Below are 21,986 nucleotides of genomic sequence, written 5' to 3'. Positions count from 1 at the left end.
TTGCTAGAGCCGACCAGACTGTTTAACTACGTCCGCTGAAGAAGTCTCTGGGGAATCTGTACTATCAAGACTGTCACAATCCAAGCTCAGTGTGTCGTTTGAGTAACAACTGCTTCTGGGGCACAGGAGTGAAGCTACTGTTGCTCATGATTTGAGCACCAAATCCATTGAGAGACCGACATACTGAGTCCAGGTTGCAATGACGAGAAGATTACAGTGTACCACATTTGTACAGGATTCGATCTGAATGTGTGTAATCTCGCGAGATAGCCTTTACTGTATCAGCTAATGACTATTAATAGTTCATAATTTGCCTGTCTATTCATGTTTTCGTGATTCTGATTAATGTTACGAAAGTGGAATCTTGTTGGGGGGGCATTTGGTAATCTGGTTATTTTGTTTTATGGTCTCCTCCAGAGAATAAAAAAATTTTGAGAGTGCAAGTCCAGGAAATAAGCCCAGGGACTGAAATGGGTCCACATAAACTTTCCAGCATCTAAACAAACAAAATGTCATGTTTGAGTTTGCTATATTTTCTTGGCAACAAGGGTATATTGGATGCTTGGGGCTTTGTTTAGAGACTATCTGACTCTCAAGAGACTTGAAACAGTTGCTAAAAGACAATTTGCAAGCTGTTGCAATGAACATGGTGATTTACACAAAATCGGGTTAGAAAAAGTTTAATCTTGTTGTTAATTACTTTATTTGGGGGGCAGCACAGTGGCGCAGTGATTAGCACTGCTGCCTCACGTTCGATCCCGACTCTGGGTCACTGACCGTGTGGAGTTTGCGCAATCTCCCTGTGTCTGTATGGGTTTCCCTCCCACAACCCAAAGATGTGCAGGGTAGGTGGATTGGCCACGTTAAATTGCCCCTCAATTGGAAAAAATGAACTGGGTACTCTAAATTTAAAAAAAAAGAAAAGATCTCTTTATTTGGGGGTCATTTGTTAAATTTGATCATTCTGGTATAAGATTTCCCCATGGGGTTCATAATAGTATACATGACATATACATTATAGGTATATATTTCACTTAAGTATGCATGATACTTTGAAAATTTGCATTTCATGTTTGTCAACTTCAATATAATCTGAGCTAGTTGATGAAGATGCTGACTTAATTGTCTATTTTGGTTTAGAAGTTAAAAATTATTACAGTACCAGCATTTCACACTGCTGTTCACGCCCCTATTGAAAAAAACACACTGTTTCTCCCTTCCTTAAATGGTCATAATTAATTCTCAACTGGATTTCACTGCCATCAAATTAAATTCGTGGAGCTCCTTTGACTAAAAACATGCAAACATAGAAGCGTGTACTTTAAATGTAGTTCATTCTGACAAAAATAGAATTGATCTTTGAGCCAAGCACCCATAGAAGCCAATAGCTGATGTATTTTTGACATGGTGGTAGCAATTTGAGACTGCAAAAGAGATGGTGCAGACAAAGGTTCGTAACTTTAATTGTCATTCGAGAACATTGTTTGTTTGTAAATTTTTTAAATCAAGTTTAGAGTAGAATGAGATGATATATTGGATTAAGATAATTTGCAACTTTTTCTTCAAAACTAAGACACATGGCTTCTCATTTAAATAGTGGAATTTTTGTTTTAGGGAGAGCCACAGTAATTTTACTGTGAAAAATCTCTTCCACTGAATATATTTGAGATTGATCTGCAAGAACCCAAAACGAAAAAAGTCCTGCTCCTTACTTAATATTGCCAATATTCAAGCTTCCATGCTGTACAATCTTCTCATCTATCATTTGGTTTCAACATTGTATTCAAATCTTCCTCCCAGGTCTCTTTCACTTTTCTGTGCTACTTTCAATATCAGTCATAGCTATGTGGAGCAACATTTGGGGATGTTTTTCAGCATTTCACTAACTGCCCCAGGTAGATATAACGGATAGGATCTCCAGACTGTAAATTCTTTTTTTTCTGGTTCTCTTTGTTAATACTTTAATACTACTATGACCAGTGCTTATCTGAATTTTCATTTCGTGCCCCTTTGGAGCTTCATAGAACATAGAACATAGAACAGTACAGCACAGAACAGGCCCTTCGGCCCTCGATGTTGTGCCGAGCAATGATCACCCTAATTAAACCCACGTAACCCATATACCCGTAACCCAACAATCCCCCCATTAACCTTACACTACGGGCAATTTATCATGGCCAATCCACCTAACCCGCACATCTTTGGACTGTGGGAGGAAACCGGAGCACCCGGGGGAAACCCACGCACACACGGGGAGGACGTGCAAACTCCACACAGACAGTGACCCAGCCGGGAATCGAACCTGGGACCCTGGAGCTGTGAAGCATTGATGCTAACGTGAGGCCCCTTCATCTTGAAATGCATTATGTCCTAGGCCTTGGTTCATGAGGTAGAAAAGTGGCAAGTGACCATATTTTTTCAGGGAGCCAGGAAGTCTTCCAGGCATACACTATGAAAAGAATGAGAGCATGTAGCCACAGGGGTCACTTGAGTTGGCCCTCAGAACTTGGCTGAAGTGTTACAAAAAATTCACAGGAGGATGCATCGTCAAATATCATCGTCCTTCCATCATACCTCACCCTATTATTATTGGTGCAAGTCCCTCACCCACATCTCAGATTCTATATACTTGCATCTACTCAAACCCATCCTATTATCCAGCATAAAGTGCAAGCTGTAGGTGGAGAGATCATGTACCATCTTCCATCCACCAAACCCTTCCTCCGTCACCTTCTGCATTTATGCTTTCAATATCCAATGACTGCAACCTGGCCATTGCAGTCTCTCAATGCAGGGAACAACCAGGACCTCACACCACACAGGAGCAGCGACACATAATCTGAAACTGCCAGCCACCAGCTCAAATACTGGCACTGCGTTCACTTTGGACATTAAAGGCAGGATTTACTCATGGTGAGTCACTGGGCATGAATTGGCTATAGACAGCTGGAAGAAAGGATAGCTCCCAGGAGGACAATGAAAGTTCTGCTGCAGAGGAAACAAATGAAGACGTTCATGGGCTACCATGGACTTTCAAGGGATAGTGTAAAGGAGAAAGCGGATGGGCATGCACAACTGGGATACCTCGCATATTGGCAGATCTGCCAGACAGGAACATGAAGGAGTCAGAGCTGGAGGCTCCACTTGCACCCTTTTAGGAGGCAGCTCATTTCACTAGGAATGTCAGCCTGTAACCACATGTTATATCCCAATGAGGTTGAGAAAGCAGAATGACCAGGCATAGAATATTCTCACACGAGTCCTGCACTTTACATACAAAAAAGACAGCTATTTGGCTCCTCGAGCCTGCTGCAGAATTCAATATGATCATGGCTGATAGTCTATCTCAACACCATACACCCCCGCTCTCTCCCCATATCTTGACATCTTTAGTATCTAGAATTCTATTTCCTTCTTAAAAGTATTCAGTGACTTTACCTCCACAGCCTTTCACTCCCCTCACCTCAGTCTTAAATGGCCTACCCCATAACCTGAAACGATGACACCTTGCTTTAGGCACCCCACTCTCCAAACCAGGAGGAACATAAACCTTGCAGCCAGTCTGTCAAAATGTTACACGTTTCGTCATTCTTCTAAACTCCAGCCAATACAGGCATGGTCGACCCAATCTCTCCACATACATCAATCTTCCTATCCCAGGAATCAGTCTGGTAACCCTTTGCTACACTTCTATGGCAAGTGCATCCTTTCTCAGGTAAGGAGACCAAAACTACTTACAATACTCCGTGTGGTCTCACCAAGCCCCTGTACAGCTGTAATGAGGCATCCTTGCTCCTATACTCATGTCCTCTTACAATGAAGGTCAGCATAGCATTTGCCTTCCGAAATGCCTTCTATTCTTGCTTTCAGTTACTGGTGTATAAAATTAAAATGAAGTTTCAATGAGTCCAACTTGACATGAAAGTTTAACTGTAAGCTTCCAGACAGGCTACTGCGAATGAAAGCTGCAGCTCCACGGGTAAAAATGTGTTACTTTACTAGTCATTTGCACGACTCTTACTTTAACAACTACTCAGACTCCTGTTAATTCAAAGTCTCAGTTTAACTTGAATTTCACATTTTATTCCAACAGCTCAATCCAAATTAATGGATTTTTAAAAAAAATGATAGGAGTAGACAATGCTAGATTTCTACCTGTTTTGCTGAGAATAACAGCATGAGCAACTATGGACATGAACCTCATTTTCTATCAAAGAATAAAAGTTGAGTGTTTCTTTGCATCTACATTAAAATCCTTTGCTGCATTGTATCCAACTACACTTTGTATGAGGCTAACCGTCAAATATTTCAGAGCAAATTGTCATATTTTACTAATAAGTGAACACAATCCACACTTGGCGGGAGTGCTCAAACTGCAATTTTGCCACTTTGCTGCCATAACCTCATTAGAAGTGTGACAGAAACTCTTTATACATGGAAACAGGGTTAGAAACTATGATACCGTTGTGCAGAAAAATCTAATATTGCCCTTCATCACCAGTCTTCTTGACCAAGTCACTGCCAATAATCACTGAAACAGTACAACTTACACAACTCAAATCCTAAGAAATCAGACAAAATTGGAGATGTTTAAAGGTAACACAAACTACTATTGATGAAAGATTTCATCACCATGGAATTTGCTTTAGTAACATGGAGATATTTTTTGCCTTTTTTAGCTCATTTAACCATTTAAAAATTAAACATAACCATTTGAAATCTTCAAGTCTCTAAATAATAACATAAATACACAGCAGATGAAATACATGAAAGGTCTAGTGTAAATATAACTTTTCTTATTGTCCAGGTAGCAAAATGAAAGGCAAGATAGATAAAAGTTCGGTTCTGCTTTATTTGTGCTGTCCTTTAAGCAAGTTTCAAATCCATGCTTTTTTGATGTGTGGACTAATGTCATAAATTACATGACATTTGCTGACCTTTGCCTCAAAGTATCAGTGATGGTCTCTGGGTGAGAAGTACAACCTCTTCTGCTCCAAGCTTTATACATACCTCCTTTTCTACATATTTTCTTGCCGGGTTTTCTGGCACATTCCTTCGATATTCTTTTTACTGCAAAATGAATAAAAGACTAAAAAATAACATGAGCTCCGTCACAAACAGTAGGAGCATGCAACACCACCAACTGACTTAAAATTGTCCTTTCTACAAAGACAGGTTTCCAACTCATTGTGTCTGCACACACAATGGACAAATTATGCACCTTTTCTTAAGTCAGTGAGAGGGGGATCGAAAACCAATATCCACCTCGATGGTCGTGCCATGGGGGATGGGGGGGGGGCAGTGGGAGAAGATGAATGGGGACAGAATACATATCTGATGCATCGGGAAAGCTTCATGCATATGCAAGCATAGATACGCACACGCGCACACACATATACACACACACACACACACACACACCACAGCATGCAAACATTATGTCATGCTTCCTAAACAAAGTAAGATACATGTAGTAAAGATTAAAATTTGATTTCCCTGTTCCTTATGGCTTACACTCACCATCTTCAGTAGGCACGTATATGTTTAGAAAGAGGCAATCTTCATTCTGTTCTTGGACATAAGAGGCAATTACTTCCAAGTTGGCAGTAAACCACACTGGAAGCATAACATCTGGCAACATACCATGTATATTCTGGGGACAAACTGGTGCAAAATGGGTGGCATTTCGTATTTCTGACCAAGAAGAAGGGGGTTCAGGGGGTTGAAAGCGGCGATCTCCCGTTGGTGAAGCAGCATATGGTACACCAAGATACTGGATCACCGGACCCAAGATTTCATTACTCAATTCTTTTTTAACCCCCCTCAGTCTGCCATAATTGGTGTTCACAACCGGGTAGGTGTCGTCTAGTTTCTGGCAGAGCACCAGGTTGCCCTTTAATGTAAATCCAAGAATCCAAAGGAGGAAAGTTATATCAAATCCCATTCGTACCGGATGCACCGTCACCATCCTTAATATGCAGCTAAGCCATTGCGGCCTTTCCTGGTGAAGTGCCATGTTCTACAATGCTTCCCCACAAATATAGAAACAAAACTCCTGCTTGGTATCCAGATGAAATCTCAGCAAGCTACAAGTAGTTGTTTACACAGAGTCCTAAGGCAAATCTCAAACTTTTGTTGTCAGCAATATTTCCCTTATGGATTTCATAATTGACGATAGATGCTATTTTTCAGTCAACATCATAAAAATCTCTTTTTTGCACCAACAAGAAGATATTGATTGACTTCGGAGGATTTTCTTTGATAAATCAACTACAGGTACCAGGATATTTGTGACCTGTAAAATAGAAACAATAGAGTAAATATCAAAATAAATTCAAAGCTATTAAACATTTTATATCTTATGAAGTTTTATACATTCCTTTATATGCAAAAGATCATAATTTTAAATAACTCTTCCTTTTGACTTTATATTTTTAGTCAAATTATTGTTAGTGATATCAGCAGAAATGTGAAGTGTGTGTCCACTATTTTGAAAGAGATATCATGCATTACAAAGCACCTGTATTACAATAGCAGCAAAATTAATGTAATTTTTCAAATATTCACCCATTAATATTAACCAGAATTATTGTCTGCTTTTGCTTCTTTAACAAGCAACCTTGTTTGACTGGACTGGTAGGATTAGGGAGATTTGCCATATTCAATTATTCCACAGTATACATGACCTATGCATGCGGTCGAACACAACAACAAACATACCATTAATTCTTCTCAACCACAAAAAAACCAGAATCAATCTGCTCGTGTAAATGTCCATCTATTTACATGGCTGAAAGTTGCCAAAGCTTTTGCCCAGCTGCATCAAGGGCATTGATCACTCAATACCGGATTATTTGGATGCTAAGGTAGAAATAATGGTTTGCTTTGCACGGCGTGGACGTTTAAATGAAATACAAATATCTTATCTAGAAATACCACAAAAGCATTTTTTCACTGGAAAAATATCCACACAATTTATTTTCTAGATCATTAAAATTTTAATCTATGAACTATATTAATATATATTTCACTAGAACACTTAACTAGCTTCAATGCAATAATTTACATAGAATTATTTCAAAACAATACTTTCCCCAAATACAATAAGCAAAGAATTACAGAAAGTGAGACTGCACCAAAAAGTGACTTATTTTATTACACTTCTTCTCGCCATTTAAAACAGAGGTTTTTAGCCATTTTGTAAATCTCTGGCAATAGAGAAAATTGAGCAACATAGTTAATCCACTGCACATAGCTGCTGAACCTCTGCAATCAATTCTAAAAGAAAAATGGTCTACTAATAGTAATGGTCAGTTGAATTTTTGAGGAAGAGCAAGGCTCTTTTTGTTGGTGGCTTCCCTTTCAGGACTTTGGTTATATAGCAGATTGATTGAAAGGTAGGGGAATCTGTGGAGAATTCATGATGTTGAGATTTCACCTTAGGTTCTGGAACAAAGAATTCCAATGCCTCTGCCCCTGCCCTTCCTCCTTCTCTCTGTAAACCTCGTTCCCCTCTGCTGTCTATGATCCCAACTATAGCTCCCACTTGTACAATAAACTTTCTCCTGGCAGTACACCAGACTCCTCCAACCTCCTCGTCATGATCTGGCATCACTCCCTTGAAAATACAAAAAAATTTCCAACAACAATCAGCACAGTATTTCTACTAATTCAGCACCAGAATAAGTCAAAAGCATCTCACCTGGATGTTGGATGGGTGACCCTATGCATAATGTTAAGAGTGTGGGTCCCTCATGCAGCTGAACACACATTCAGCTCGGAGTGCTCACAAGATCTACTTGGCAGATCATGCATCAAATAAGTGTTTGATGTTATTTGCATCATGATATATCTACTCTACTTGCTTCCAGTGCACACATGACATACCTGCACTGGCACCCTGTCAGGTCATGTCATATCTTCATCATCCCAATGTGGGGCCCTGCAACTCATTTGGCCAAAGATACTCTTTTGGAAACAGTATTTCAGGAGTAGTGATATTATATTTGTAAGCTTTACCTATTATCCAGCCTTTATAACTTTATAGAATTTACAGTGCAGAAGGAGGCCATTCTGCCCATCGAGGCAACATCAGCCCTTGGAAAGAGCACCCTACCCAAGCCCACACTTCCACCCTATCCCCGTAACCCAACCCAACCTTTTTTTTGGACACGAAGGGCAATTTATCATGGCCAATCCACCTAACCTGCACATCTTTGGACTGTGGGAGGAAACCGGAGCACCTGAAGGAAACCCACGCTGGCACAGGGAGAACATGCAGACCTCGCACAGACGGTGTCGCAAGCCAGGAATTGAACCTGGCACGCTGGAGCGGTGAAGCAACTGTACTAACAACTATGCTACCTTGCACTACATGTGGGGGAAAATAATACATTTACTTTTATTGTTTACTTCCCCATGATGCCCAGAGTGCTTTAGGACCAATTAATGTATTTTAAAGGGTGGCAAATTTCTGTACTTCAAAGTTCCAAAAACACCAATGAGATAAATGACACAAACTATCATTAAGGACAGAGTCTATCCTTCTGCACTGTAGGGATTCTATGATTCTCTTTAAAATGGTGAAAACAGAGGAATGAAGGAGTTCACAAAGGGGATTGAGGATTGGCTGACTGACAGAATGCAGAGTCAGATAAATGGGTCCTTCTCTGTCTGGCAAACTAACTAGTAGGGTGCTGCAGTGATCTGTCCTTGGACCTCAACTGTTCGCAATCTATATAAATGATCTGCAAGCAGGGACAGAGTGTAACAGAGGAGATGGATATAGATAGGTGAGAAGATTGGGCCAAAATTTGGCAGATGGCGTTTAATGTGGATAAGTGAGGGGTTATCCATTTTGGCCAAAAAAATCAGAGGCAAATTATTGGAAATGGAAAGCTGGTTCAAAATGCATCTGGGTGGCCTTGTTCATGAATCACATAAAATTGGTATGCAGGTACAGCATGTAATTAAAAAGGCAAATAGAATGTTAGCGTTTATTGCAAAAGGACTGGAGTACAAAAGTAGAAAAAAGTGTTGTTGCAATTGTATAGGGTGTTGCTGAGAACACATCTATAGTATTGTGTCTAGTTTTGGTTTCCTTATTTGAGGAAGGATGTGGTGGCATTGGAGGCAGTTCACCAGATTGATTCCAGGGATAAAAGGGTTGATGTAGGAGGAGAGAATAATGGATTAAAGGGATATGGGGAAAAGGTGGGGAGGTGGATTTAAGACCAGGAAGAGATCAGCTATGATCTGATTGAATGGCGGAGCAGGCTCGAAGGGCTGAATTGACTACTTCTGCTCCTAATTCCTATGTTCCTATGTGACCTGTTCAGAATTCTACCCAAGATGGGCCAGTGTGATTTGGTTATTAAAGGCTAAAGGAAAAAAGGGAGGTGGGGTTACAGTTTGACTTACTGGGAAGATGTTCATACCCATAGACCATGGCAAGAGCACCTGATGCTAATTGAGATTTGGAGACCAGCTGTCAACCCACAAAGAGAGGCTTTATGAATATACACAGTTATACATTTGGCTGTTTGTGTAATCTCAAGAAATTAAGGGTCTAGAAGATAAATATTAGTCATTTCCATCTGGATACAAGGTCCATATGATTCATGTTGTCATAGACTTTGGCCGTTTGCCAAAGTCCGTAGAAAGTCATTGCAGTGTCAGGTTACAGGGTTTGAAGATATCACTGGACCTCACTGGCAAGCAAATTCAGTCTGAAGCTATCTGAGAAAGTGCAGGACAAAGAGAGCAGGAGACAGAGCCAGCCAGTCATTCACCTGGTGCAAAACAAATTCTGACTATTGGTCATCATACAGAATGTGGGTTGAAGTTCATGCTCAGTTAATGAGGATTTAAAAGGAGGCTAGAAGATTTGCCAAGCTTGAAAGAGAGAAGATATCTCCGGTGTAACCCTCAGAAAGACAGGTCTGAGTTTGCGGTCACCTGGTTGGGAAACGTAAATGAAAGCAGGGCACTGTAGTGGAGAATAGATTTGGACTGGTTCTGAGAAAAAAAAGGAAGAGCATAAAGTATAACTATGGCGGACTTCAGGTGGTGACCATGGAATGAGTGTTTGCACAGTTGGTAGCTCCCACTCAAGGTTGAATTGTTCAGTCCTTTCCTGTCTGATGGGTGAAATGTTTGGATGGAAAGAGGTAGGAGTGCCAGGAAAAGGTGCAACTCCTCTGCTGTGACTAGTTGATGGATCCACGAACTAAGAGTAGGTTGAGAAGAAGGGAGCTGTTGAGCTGCAGAGTCTTCTAGATCCACCATAGGTTAAGATGGGGGAGGACAAAGGGCCTGTTCTGCCCACCCAGTGGTCAACGTAGCAGCTGGTGGATTTTTTAAATGATAAGTTCAGTCAGCAGAGGAGGGAGGCCCTAGACAAGGTGGTGGAGTCAGTCAAAGCGGGTATTGAGAAAGTGGAGTAGAGGCTGGAGTACCAGGGCCAGGTGATCCGGAAAGTGGCGGAGGTGGTGGGGAAGCACGAGGAGCAGCTGGCCTCGTTGGTGGCCAGATGGGGGTGCTACGGAAGATCCTCATGAGGCTGAAGGGGAATGTTCCAAAAGGCAAAATTTGTGGATCGTGGGGATGCCCAAAGGTATCAAAGGAGCAGGGGCCAGCACGTATGTGGCCAAAATGTTAGAGAAGCAGATGGGGGAGGGGGCCTTCAACCAGCCTCTGGAGGTCAACCAAGCATACAGGGCACTGATGAGGAGGCCGCAGGCAGATGTGCCGCCAAGGGCGATGGTGGTGCAGTTGCACTGCTTCTTGGACAATGGTTCTTCAGTGGGCAAGGCAGACGAGGAGGTGCATCTGGGAAGGGAACAATCTGCGGGTGTATCAACACCTGGGCACAGATCTGGCGGAGAGGAGATCCACGTTTAACCGGGTCAAGGTTGTCGTCTTCAGGAAGGGGGTGAAGTTTGCAGTGTTGTACCCGGCCTGCCTCTGGATGACTTTCTAGAATCAAGAATATTATTTTGGTACCCCACAGGAGGCGATGGAGTTTCTAAGGGACAATGGACCGGCAGAAGGAGGACATTGAACTTTTAAGAAGTTGGGAGGAGGTTTCTTTTGTTGTATTTGAAAAACTTTGTCCATTTTGAAATGTTTGTTGCGTTTGGTGGTGGGGTGTTAGGGGAGCAGCAAGGGCGAGTACACCTTTTTCTGTTTCTTTGCTTTTTGGGGGAGTGTTGATGGTGGGGTGGGGGGGGGGGAAAGGAGGTTTGGAGGTCATGCTAGCTGGGCAGACCAGTTAACGGGAGCACAGTGGGGGGGGGGATGGTCAGGAGATAGGCGCAGGGGAGGGGGTTGGGGCTATTGAGGAGCAGTTGGAAAATGAGTGATAGTGGTGGACATCCAAAGGTGGGCGAGAGGGTCTTGTGGTACAGGGCGGACCCAAAAAGGGGTATGGTTGATTGGCAGGGGAGGGGGGAGGGGCTGGTCACGTGGACGTGAGGGGGCTGAATGGGCCAGTCAAAGGGTCATGTATGTTCGCACACCTGAGGAATCTGAAGGCGGCCGTGGTGTTTTTTTTTTACAAGCGACGCATTTAAAGGTTGTGGACAAGATAAGGAAAAGATGGAAAGGGCAGGTGATCCCACTGGACATTAAAATTAGGGGGGGGTGGTGGTGCAGGTGAATAAGCGGGTAGCGTTCGAGGTGGGGAATATTGTGGCAGATTCGAGGTGGGGGAGGTTTGTGATGGTTGGTGGGAAGCTGGAGGGGATGCTGGCGGTCCTGGTAAATGTTTATACCCTTGATTGGGATGATGAGGATTTTATGAGGCGGGTGCCGAGTGCGAAAGAATGTTCGTATTTCTCCCATGTGCACAGGGTGTACTCCTGGATTGACTTTTTTGTGATGGACAAGGTGTTGCTGGAGGGGGTGAAGGATGGAACGCGAAGGATAATGCTGGACCCCCGTGAGGGTGAATGTGATGTTTGAGGAATTTTATACAAGGTTATACGAGTCGGAGCCCCCGGCCGTGTGTGTGTGTGTTTGCGCTTGCGTGTGTGTGTGGTGGGGGGGTGGGGATGCGAAGGTTTCTTGTGCAAGTTGGAGGTGGACAAGAAACTGGTGCAGGGATTGGCGGCCCCTATTGGGTTGAGGGAGATGATGGAGAGTATGGGGCGATGCAGGCAGGGAAGACCCTGGGTGTGGATGGGTTGCTGGTGGAGTTTAATAAAAGGTTTTGGGGGGGGGGGGGGGCATGGAGCCATTGCTGGTGAGGGCATACAGTGAGGCAATGGAGAGGGGGGAACTCCCCTCTACATTATCGCAGGCATCCATCTCCCTGATGCTGAAAAAAGCTAAAGATACGGAGCAGTGTGGACCCTACCAATATCGTTGTTGAACGTGGACGCATTGGAGTATCGAGGGGTTAGGAAGAGATTGTGCGGGGGGGGGGGAAATCGGGGGAATCGAGCACAGGGTTTCGCTGTATGTGGACGACCTGTTGTTATATATATCAGACCCACTGGGTGGCATTGGGAGCTTACTGGGGAGTTTGGAGGACTTTGGCCGGTTCTCCGAAACAAGTTGAACATGGGAAAGAGCTAGGTGTTCCCGATTGAGGCCAGAGGGCAGGAGAGGGGCGCTGCCACTCAAGGTGATGGGGACAAGCTTTAGATACTTGGGCATTCAGGTGACACTGGGTTGGGTGCAGTTAATGGAGCAGACAAAGGGGGATTTTAAGAGGTGGGATGTGCTGCTACTGTTGTTGGCGGGATGGTTGCAGTCAGTGAACATGACAGTGCTGCCAAGGTTCCTATTCATATTTCAGGACCGCCTGATCTTTGTCCCGAAGTCATTCATTAAGGAGATTAATGCGCTGATCTCAGGGTTTGTATGGGGGGGGGGGGGGTGGAGAAAGTGAGAGAGAAAGAGAGAGAGAAAGAGAGAAAGAGAGAAAGAGAGAAAGAGAAAGAGAGAAAGAGAGAGAGAAAGAGAGAAAGAGAGAAAGAGAGAAAGAGAGAGAGAAAGAGAGAAAGAGAGAGAGAAAGAGAGAGAGAAAGAGAGAGAGAGAGAGAGAAGAGTATGGCTGCCCAGGAGGGAACTACTACAGTTCCTTGCAGGTCCAGGATTTTGTCAAGAGAGAGGTGCAGTCCTTTCCTGGATTGCCGCCCTCGAGTCAGCAAGATAATGTGTTGTCGAGGGAGGGGGTAGGGGAGGGGAAGGTGCACAAGGTCTCCAGCGAGCTGATGGATTAGGGGGAGCGGGGGGAGGCCCCGGTGGGGGACATTAAGCGGAAGTGGGAGGAGAAGTTTGGGCGGGGGCCATTACATGGGAGGAGGTTCTCCTAAGGGTTGATGCACCATCGATTGCACGTGAGGCGAGTGATTTACCGAAGTCAGGCTTAATTAACTAGAACACAGCCTGGCGATCGTCTACAGTGGAAAGGGACGATCGTCAGGCTTCTGAGCATTTATACCTCGTTGATAGAGGCGTGGTTAACTCAGCCTCTCGGCCAATCGGTCGAGAGGCACATGACCGACCAGGGCCAATGGTAAGCCGACGTTCTGGCCCAATGGCAGACGAGTATGCAAATCATATCATCACAAGGGTGAATGTGTCCTCGTCATGTGCGAGGCTCAATCTTATTCAGTTTAAAGTAGTCCACAGGGAGCATATGACAGTGACGAGGATGAGTAGGTTCTTTGGGAGAGTAGAGGACAGGTATGGGCGGTGCACAGAGAGCCCCGCGAATAATGTTCACGTGTTTTGGGCATGTCCAAAGCTAAAGGGGTTCAGGCAGGGGTTTGCGGAGGTACTTCCTGAGGTGTTGGGGATAAAGGTGGCCCCGAATCCAACGGTAGCGATATTTGGGGTGTCAAAAGAACCGGGAGCCCAGGAGGTGAGAGAGGCCGATGTTTTGGCCTTTGCCTCCCTGATAGCCCAGTGACAGATTTTGCTTGGTTGGAGGAACTCGGAGCCGTCAAAAGTGGGGGCAATGGGTGAGTGGCTCGGTGCAATTTCTGAGGCTGGAGGAGGTCAAATTTGTCCTGAATGGCGGGGGGCGGGGGGAGAGGGGTCGGTTATGGGTTCACTTGGAGGTGGAAGCCATTAATGGACTTCTTTAAGTGTCAGCAGAGGGAGGGGAAATGATGGAGAGGGTGGGTGTTGGTTATTTATTATGCTGTATAATTTTACTTCTGCTTTCATTTGTTGTTTGTTTATGCAAATACAAGAATAAAATATTTTTTAAAGTATAACTCTGGCGTGGGATTGTCAGTTGTGTCAAAAGTGGGGAATGTATTTTCATTAGTTTAAGTTGCCTACTAAATAGACTTTAGTCAATGTTGCTTTCAGCTCTAAAGAGCCAAACGGACTCCAAAATATCAACTGTTTTCACTCCCTACAGATGCTGCCAGACCTGCTAATTTTTTCCAGCAAACTCGATTCTTGCTTTTAGTTTCTTACAGTAATCAGTCAGTCATTAGAAATTCAAGAGTATTTTTAAAAATGTAAAAATGATTGATCTTGAAGGGTATCTTAACACTATTTCTGGATTGAGGGATAACTAGGTCAAAACAGTCCTTTGGCATTGTTTTAAAAAATGAACAGGTTGATGGTGCCTCAGTCCAAAAGATGACAACTGGAATAATGTTGCCCTTCCTCAGGGCTGCACTAGATACAAAGTTGAAGTCTTGGACTGCCTTTTCACTCAATAGTGAATAACACAACAGAGCCAGGTGTAGCCAAGGAGCTCATCCCACACCTTAACAAAAATATCAAAGTTATATATGCCACAAACAAACATGATGTGACTGGTTCATCTCATCCAATGGCCATGGTCTCAGACAACTGGGGCCCAGTAAACATTGGGAACTCTTGGGATTCCAGCATGCAAAAGCACCAGATATTACGCCCAGTTTTAAAGTCACGAGGTACATACTAATAAGGTCATCAGTTACATACTAGCTACTGTCAGAGCATTTGATTTCCTTCAATCTGTACAGAACTACACAAAATAAAAAAGATTTGTATTTATATAGCACCTTTCAGTACATCAGAATGTCACAAAATGCTCAATGACTTTTTTTTTTAAAAAGTGTAACAATTTTTGAAACGTGGAATGGCAGCCAATTTGTGCATAGCAAGCTTCCACAACAGAAATGTACTGATGACCAGATGACCATTTTTTAAATGAAATATTCTGATTGAAAATGTTTAATTTATAACAAGCACATCATTATCAAACAGCCAGAATACTAATATCAATAGTACAATATCATTTAAATGGAAACAAGAAAAAATGCACCCAACCAAACTTATAAATCCCACCCAAAGGACCAAATAACCCACCTCCAATAATAATAACTAGCCCCCCCCCCCCCCCCCCCCCCCCACCCCCCCCCCCCTTCACAGCTGATGGTGATTAACTCTTTAAAGTAGGAAATGAATAGCTGCCATCTCAGGTAGAACCCCTTCACTGACCCCCTAACGGTGTACTTTACCTTCTCCAGGTATAACAATTCCATGAGGCCACACAATCAGGCCGAGGCACTGGGGGAATATATCCATCTCAGCAAAACCTATTTCTGGGCTATCAACGAGGCAAAGACAAGAGCACCTGTCTTCACCCAGTTTGCAGCCCTGGTGAGTCCAACACCATGAAAACGGTCACCAATCAATAAGCCTCCAGATCAATGTTAAGAATTACTGACATGATGTGAAACGAGAGTCAAAAGCTTATTAACATTGGGTGTGGTTAGCAACCACCCGCCTCCCACTCCCTCCAAGATCCTGCCAGCAATAGGATTCTCCCCAGCAGGGAGGGTTGCAGTGTGAAGGGAAATGTAGGACAGACCTTCCGAACAAAATCAGATAATCACTTCTACGGATGTTGATTCAGGAATAAAAACTGGCCACGAGTCTTAGCCTTCTTGGGTATTAGCAATACTGGGAATACTTGGGGACTTTCTGAAGTAATAGAATGTTCAGCGGATTTTAATGTAAGACACTATACTAAGATTTTCAACGGCCTTGTAGCATAATGTAGGCTCCTGTCTAATGTCAAAGCATATTGATTCAGAGGGGACGAGAGCACAATGGATAGCAAGGTGGCTAGGAAACAGAAAGCAGAGGTATTTATTCAGATTGGCAGAAGGTGGGCTGTGGTACAAGTTTCATGCTGTCACCATTATCCACCATTTAAATTAACAATCTAAACTCAGGCGTCAGAAATACAATTTCAAGATTTACTGAGGATGCAAAATTGGGGGAAAAGGGGAAAGTTTATGTGGTGGAAGGCTGCAACAAAATCAGATGTTTATTAATTTGCAGAATAGGAAAGCATATGGAAAATGATTTTCAATATAGGTTAGTGTGAGGTGGTGTATTTCCATCGGAAGAATAAGGAGGTCACATATCCCTTGGAAATAAGGTGGCCTCCTGGTAAAGGAACAAATGGATCGAAGAGTGCAGATTCACAAATAATCAAAAGTACCAATGCAGATTTTCAAGGTCATAAATGAAAACAGAGCACTGCTCATTTTTATAATAGAAATGAACAGCAGATATGTTTGGTAAACGCATATCGAACTTTGGTTGAACAACACTTGAAAAAACGTGCACAGTTCTGGATTCCATATTACATTGGAGGAAGTCCAAAAGTGATTAACAAGGATGCGATCAGAAAACCAGGCTGGGCACTTTTGTTGAGAAAAGATAAAACTAAGCTGTGATGCAATTAAGGTATTTTACACATTGAAGGGGTTCCAGAGGGTAGATGTAGAAAAAAGGTTTAGGGGAGACAAAACTAGGCATCAAAATGCAATCTTAAATTTTCACTTTGCTCCCACTGACCATTCTGAAGCACTGCACAGAACTGAAAACAATTAAGCCCAATGTATGCTCAAGAAACAGCAACTCATCTTTTGATTAGACACTTTATAGCCTTCTGAACTCAGCACTGAGCTGAATAATTCCGGACCACAATCTTGGTCTGCATTTTGTCTGATTTTCCTTGGTGGGCATCAGCTGATCATAGAATAATAGAGTGGTTAAAACACATTTGGCCATTTCTGTTCATGCGTGCTCCCTGAAAGAGTAACTTAGCTAGTCCCACCTCCATGCCCATTCCCTATAGCCCTGCAAATTTCTTTCACTTCAAGTGCTCAACCAAATCCCTTTTATTTATTTTGCCAGCCACATGAAGGTGGCACCCTTTGGTTCTGGACCCTTCAACCATGGAACAATTTCTTCTATCTACTCTGCCTCTCATGATTTTGAGCACCGTTATCATGTCTCCTCTCAACAGTCTCTTCTTTGAACAACTGTATCTTCTCCAGTCTATTCAAGTAACTTAAGTCCCTCATTTCTAAAATCAGTCTCCTAAAATCTTTTCTGCATCCTCTCTAAGGCTTCCTACATGCTTCCTAAACAGTGCCCAGAAATGGACACAGTACACCAGTCGAGGACAAACCAGTGTTTTGTACAGGTTCATTATAACTTGCTTGCTTTTGTCCACTATGTCTCTTTTGATGAAGCTCAGGATCCTGTACACGTTATGAAACCACTTTTTCCAATCTGCCCTGCCTACTCTAATAATTTGTGCAGATATACCCCTAGGCCTTTAGGTTCTCACATTCCCATTAGAATTATATCCTTTATTTTCAATTGGGCAGCAGGTTGCAGAATGATTAGCACTGTTGCTTCACAGAACCAGGGACCCAGGTTCAATTAATAAACTGGATAAAAGCAAATTACTGCGGACGCTGGAATCTGAAACAAAAGAGAAAATGCTGGAAAATTGCAGCAGGTCTGGCAGCATCTGTAGGGAGAAAAAGAGCTAACGTTTCGAGTCCAATGACTTTGACAAAGAGTCATAGGATTCCATAAGACAGTAAGACATAGGAGCAGAATTAGGCTACTCGGCCCATTGAGTCTGCTCCGCCATTCAATCATAGCTGATATTGTCTCATCCCCATTCTCCTGCCTTCTCTCCAGTAGACGTGATTTATTTAGATCTCCAGAAGGCCTTTGACAAGGAGACTGTTAAATAAGTCAATAGTCCATGGTGTTAAGGGTAAGATCCTGGCCTGGATAGAGGATTGGCTGACTGGCAGAATCCCTAATCCCCTTATTAATCAAGAACATATCTAACTCTGTCTTAAAGGCACACAAGTGATTTGGCCTCCACAGCCTTGTGGTTCCACAGATTCACCACCCTCTGGCTGAAGAAATTCCTCCTCATCTCAGTTGTAAAGGATCGTCCCTTTAGTCTGAGATGGTGTCCTCTGGTTCTAGTTTTTCCTACAAGTGGAAACATACTCTCCACTTCCACTCTATCCAGGCCACACAGAATCCTGTCAGTTTCAATAAGATCCCCCCTCATCCTTCTAAACTCCAACGAGTACAGACCCAGAGTCCTCAACCGTTCCTCATACGACTAGTTCTTCATTCCAAAGATCATTCTTGTGAACCTCCTCTGGACCCTTTCCAAGGCCAGCACATCCTTCCTTAGATACGGGGCCCAAAACTGCTCCAAATAGGGTCTGACCAGAGCCTTATACAGCCTCAGAAGTACATGCCTGGTCTTGTATTCTAGCCCTCTTGACATGAATGCTAACATTGCATCTGCCTTCTTAACTGCCAACTGAACCTGCACGTTAACCTTAAGAGAATCATGAACACGTCCCTTTTTGCTTCTGATTTCAGCATTTCCCCATTTAAAAAATAGTTTATGCCTAACTTCCTCCTTCCAAAGTGCATAACCTCACACTTTTCCACATTGTATTTCATTTGCCACTTCATTGCCCACTCTCCTATATTGTCCAAATCCTTCTGCAGCCCCCTTGCTTTTTCAATACTACCTGTCCCTCTGATCTTTGGATCATCTGCAAACTTAGCAACAGTGCCTTCAGTTCCTTCTTCCAGATCATTAATTTATATTGTGAAAAGTTGTGGTCCCAGCACAGACCCCTGAGGCACACAACGAGTCACCTGCTGACATCCTGAAAAAGACCCCTTAATCCCCACTCTCTGCCTTCTGCCAGTCAGCCAATCCTCTATCCATTAAGGATCTTACTCTTAACACCATGGGCTATTGACTTATTTAACAGTCTCCTATACAGCACCTTGTCAAAAGCCTTCTGGAAATCTAAATACATCACGTCCACTGGTTCTCCTTTGTCTAACTTTCTTGTTACTTCCTCAAAGAACTCTAAAACAGATTTGTCAGACATGACCTCCCTTTGACAAAGCCGTGCTGACTCAGTCCTATTTTACAATGCACATCCAAGTATTTCGCAATCTCATCTTTAATAAGACTCTAAACTCTTGCCAATTCTTCAGCTTCCAACTAATCCTCGCCACATTGTATGTTATTTTCTTTAGCTTATGTGCTGTCCATGACATCTCTCATCAGGCATGGATGCCTTGTCCTCCCCTTAGCATGTCTCCTCTTCCTTGGGATGAATTTCTGTTGTGCCTCCCTAATAACCCACAAAAGCTCCTGCCATTGCTGTTCCACTGTCTTCCCTGCTCGGCTCCTTTTCTAATCAACTCTGGCCAGCTCCTCCCTCATGTCTCTCTAGTTACCCTTATTTAATTGTAATACCGTTACATCTGATTGCAGCTTCTCCCTCTGAAACTGCAGGGTAAATTCTATCACATTGTGGTCACTGCTCCCTAAGGGTTCCTTCACCTTAAGTTCCCTAATCAAGTCTGCCTCATTACACATCACCAAATCCAGAATTGCCTGTTCCCTAGTCGGCTCTGTCACAAGCTTCTCGAAAAAAAACATCTCTTAGACATTCCACTAATTCCTTTTCTTGGGATCCACTACCAACCTGATTTTCCCAGTCCATCTGCATATTGAAGTCCCCCATGATTTTCCCAGTCCATCTGCATATTGAAGTCCCCCATGATTATTGTAATGTTGCCTTTTTTACATGCCTTTTCTATCGCCTGATTTATTTTCAGCCCGACATCCTGAATACTGGTGCAGGGGGCCGTACATAATTCCCATCAGGATCTTTTTACCTTTGTGATTCCTCAATTCTACCCACAGAGATTCTATGCCTTCTGATCCTATAATCGCTCCTTGCTAGTGATTTAACTTCATTCCTTACTAACAATGCAACCCAGCCCCTTTGCCCATCTGCCTGTCCTTTCGATAGGACATATATCCTTGGATATTTAGATCCCAGTGTCATGAGAGTACCTTTAAGAAATGGATGTTTAAGCAATGTACCTTTAAGAAAATAGTGATGCCAGAGAGTGGGTGGAGCTGAGCTCAGTTCGGCCATTTTGAGGTTAGTTCTGAGTTTTAGTTTCAATTTGAAGAAAGCTTGGGTGTGGCTGTGAGCTGCATTGCTGGTGATCTCTGCCATGAAGGGCTATCTCTTAATCCTTTGGTGAAATCGGAATTGTAAAAAAGGTCTCAGTATTGAATATAAATCTAATGTGCTTCTGTTTGAAGGATTTGTTAAATCTTTTGAATGTGTAAAGGAACAGTTTGCAGGATTGAGTAGTGTTGTATTATTTTCAGGGTTGTCTTTGAAGTAAGGGTTGTTAAGAGATCCAATGTTTATTTAAAAGGTTAATTTGAGTTCATGGAATAAACATTGTTTTGTTTTAAAAACCACGTGTCCATAATTGTAATACTACACTTGGGGAACAAGCCGTGTGCTTCAAAAGCAACAATCCATTAAAGGTGGGGGGTTGGTTGAACTCCATGATACATTTTGGGGTTCTGAAAACACCTCTCCCATAACACCAGCCCTGATCCCCTTGCAGCCACGTCTCTGTGATGTCCACAACGTCGTACCAGCCAATTTCAATGTGCGCAACAAGCTCATTTACCTCGTTCCATATACTGCGTGCATTTAGGTACAACACCTTCAATCCTGCATTCGCCACCTACCTTTTCACACTCTCCTCAGTCACTATACCCTGTACTGTGGCCCTTTTTGATTTTTGACTATGGCTTCTCTGCCTTACACTTTCCCCCCTACTGCTTTTTGTTTCAGGCCCCATTTTACTTCCCTCCGACTTCCTGCATCGGATCCAATCCCCCTGCCACATTAGTTTAAACCCTTCCCAACAGCACTGGCAAACAGACTCGAAACATTAGCTCTTTTCTCTCCCTACAGATGCTGCGAGACCTGCTGAGGTTTTCCAGCATTTTCTCTTCCGTCCCAGGTTCAATTCCCAACTTGAGTCACTGCCTGTGCAGAGTCTGCATGTTTTCCCCGGGTGTTCTGGTTTTCTCCGGGTTTTCTGGTTTCCTCCCACAAGTCCCAAAAGACGAGCTCGTTAGGCGAATTGGACATTCAAAATTCTCCCTCAGTGTACCCGAACGGGCGCCATAGTGTGGTGACTAGGGGGATTTTATAGTAACTTCATTGCAGTGTAAGCCTACTTGTAAACTGATAAAGATTATTATTAAATTGCCTCTTCTTGCCCTTCCTATCAAAATATACCACTGCACACTTATATGCAGTAAATTATCTTCTGCATGTTTCATTTTCCTAGTAGGGGATCAGGGGTTATGGGTAGAAGGCAGGAGAATGGGGATGAGAAAATATCAGGCATGATTGAATGGCGGAGCAGACTCAATGGGCCGAGTGGCCTAATTCTGGTCCTATGTCTTATGGTCACCCATTCCACAAGCCTGGGTGTGTTTCTCTATATTCCCTCACAGTTTGAAACTGTGCCTTGCACACCCAAGGCTAAGTAATTAATATTGCCATGATCTTGGTTGAGAACAGCAAATTTGGAAAAAATCCCAATAATGAAGCCCTAAAATTCAAGTTTAAACACTAACAGTGGAATTCTCAGTTGGTGGGATCCTCCATTCCACCGGCCATGCACCCACCCATCCCGATAGGATGGGGTGGCAGGATGGGGTGGCTACAATGGGAAATCCCACTGACCGACTGCCAGAATGGAGGATCACAGCCAGTGAGGGCGTGCCATGCAGGAGAACTCGACTGGCAGACTGGAGAATCCAGCCCAAT

At 43.3% G+C, this 21,986-nt stretch overlaps 1 protein-coding gene across 14 annotated transcripts in view; it reads right to left on the bottom strand.

Moving 5' to 3' along the window:
• The window catches only part of nlgn1 (neuroligin 1), a 729,467-nt gene that overhangs the window by 565,327 nt on the left and 142,154 nt on the right, over positions 1-21,986 (bottom strand). For 10 of the 14 annotated variants that reach the window (XM_038815189.1, XM_038815188.1, XM_038815190.1 and 7 more), the window contains 2 exons: positions 5,521-6,295; positions 5,011-5,070 (listed from right to left, as the gene is read on the bottom strand). In XM_038815189.1, coding sequence (XP_038671117.1) covers positions 5,011-5,070; positions 5,521-6,016 — 556 coding nt within the window. In that variant the 5' untranslated portion in view covers positions 6,017-6,295. The remainder of the gene's footprint in view (positions 1-5,010; positions 5,071-5,520; positions 6,296-21,986) is intronic. The other 4 variants (XM_038815193.1, XM_038815195.1, XM_038815196.1 and 1 more) reach the window with 1 other exon arrangement.

The sequence above is a fragment of the Scyliorhinus canicula genome, chromosome 13 (genome assembly GCF_902713615.1).
Source record: "Scyliorhinus canicula chromosome 13, sScyCan1.1, whole genome shotgun sequence".
In the NCBI taxonomy this organism is placed as follows: Eukaryota; Metazoa; Chordata; class Chondrichthyes; order Carcharhiniformes; family Scyliorhinidae; genus Scyliorhinus; species Scyliorhinus canicula.
Note: the sequence above shows the minus strand (reverse complement) of the source record. Positions and strands in the feature narration are given on the sequence as shown.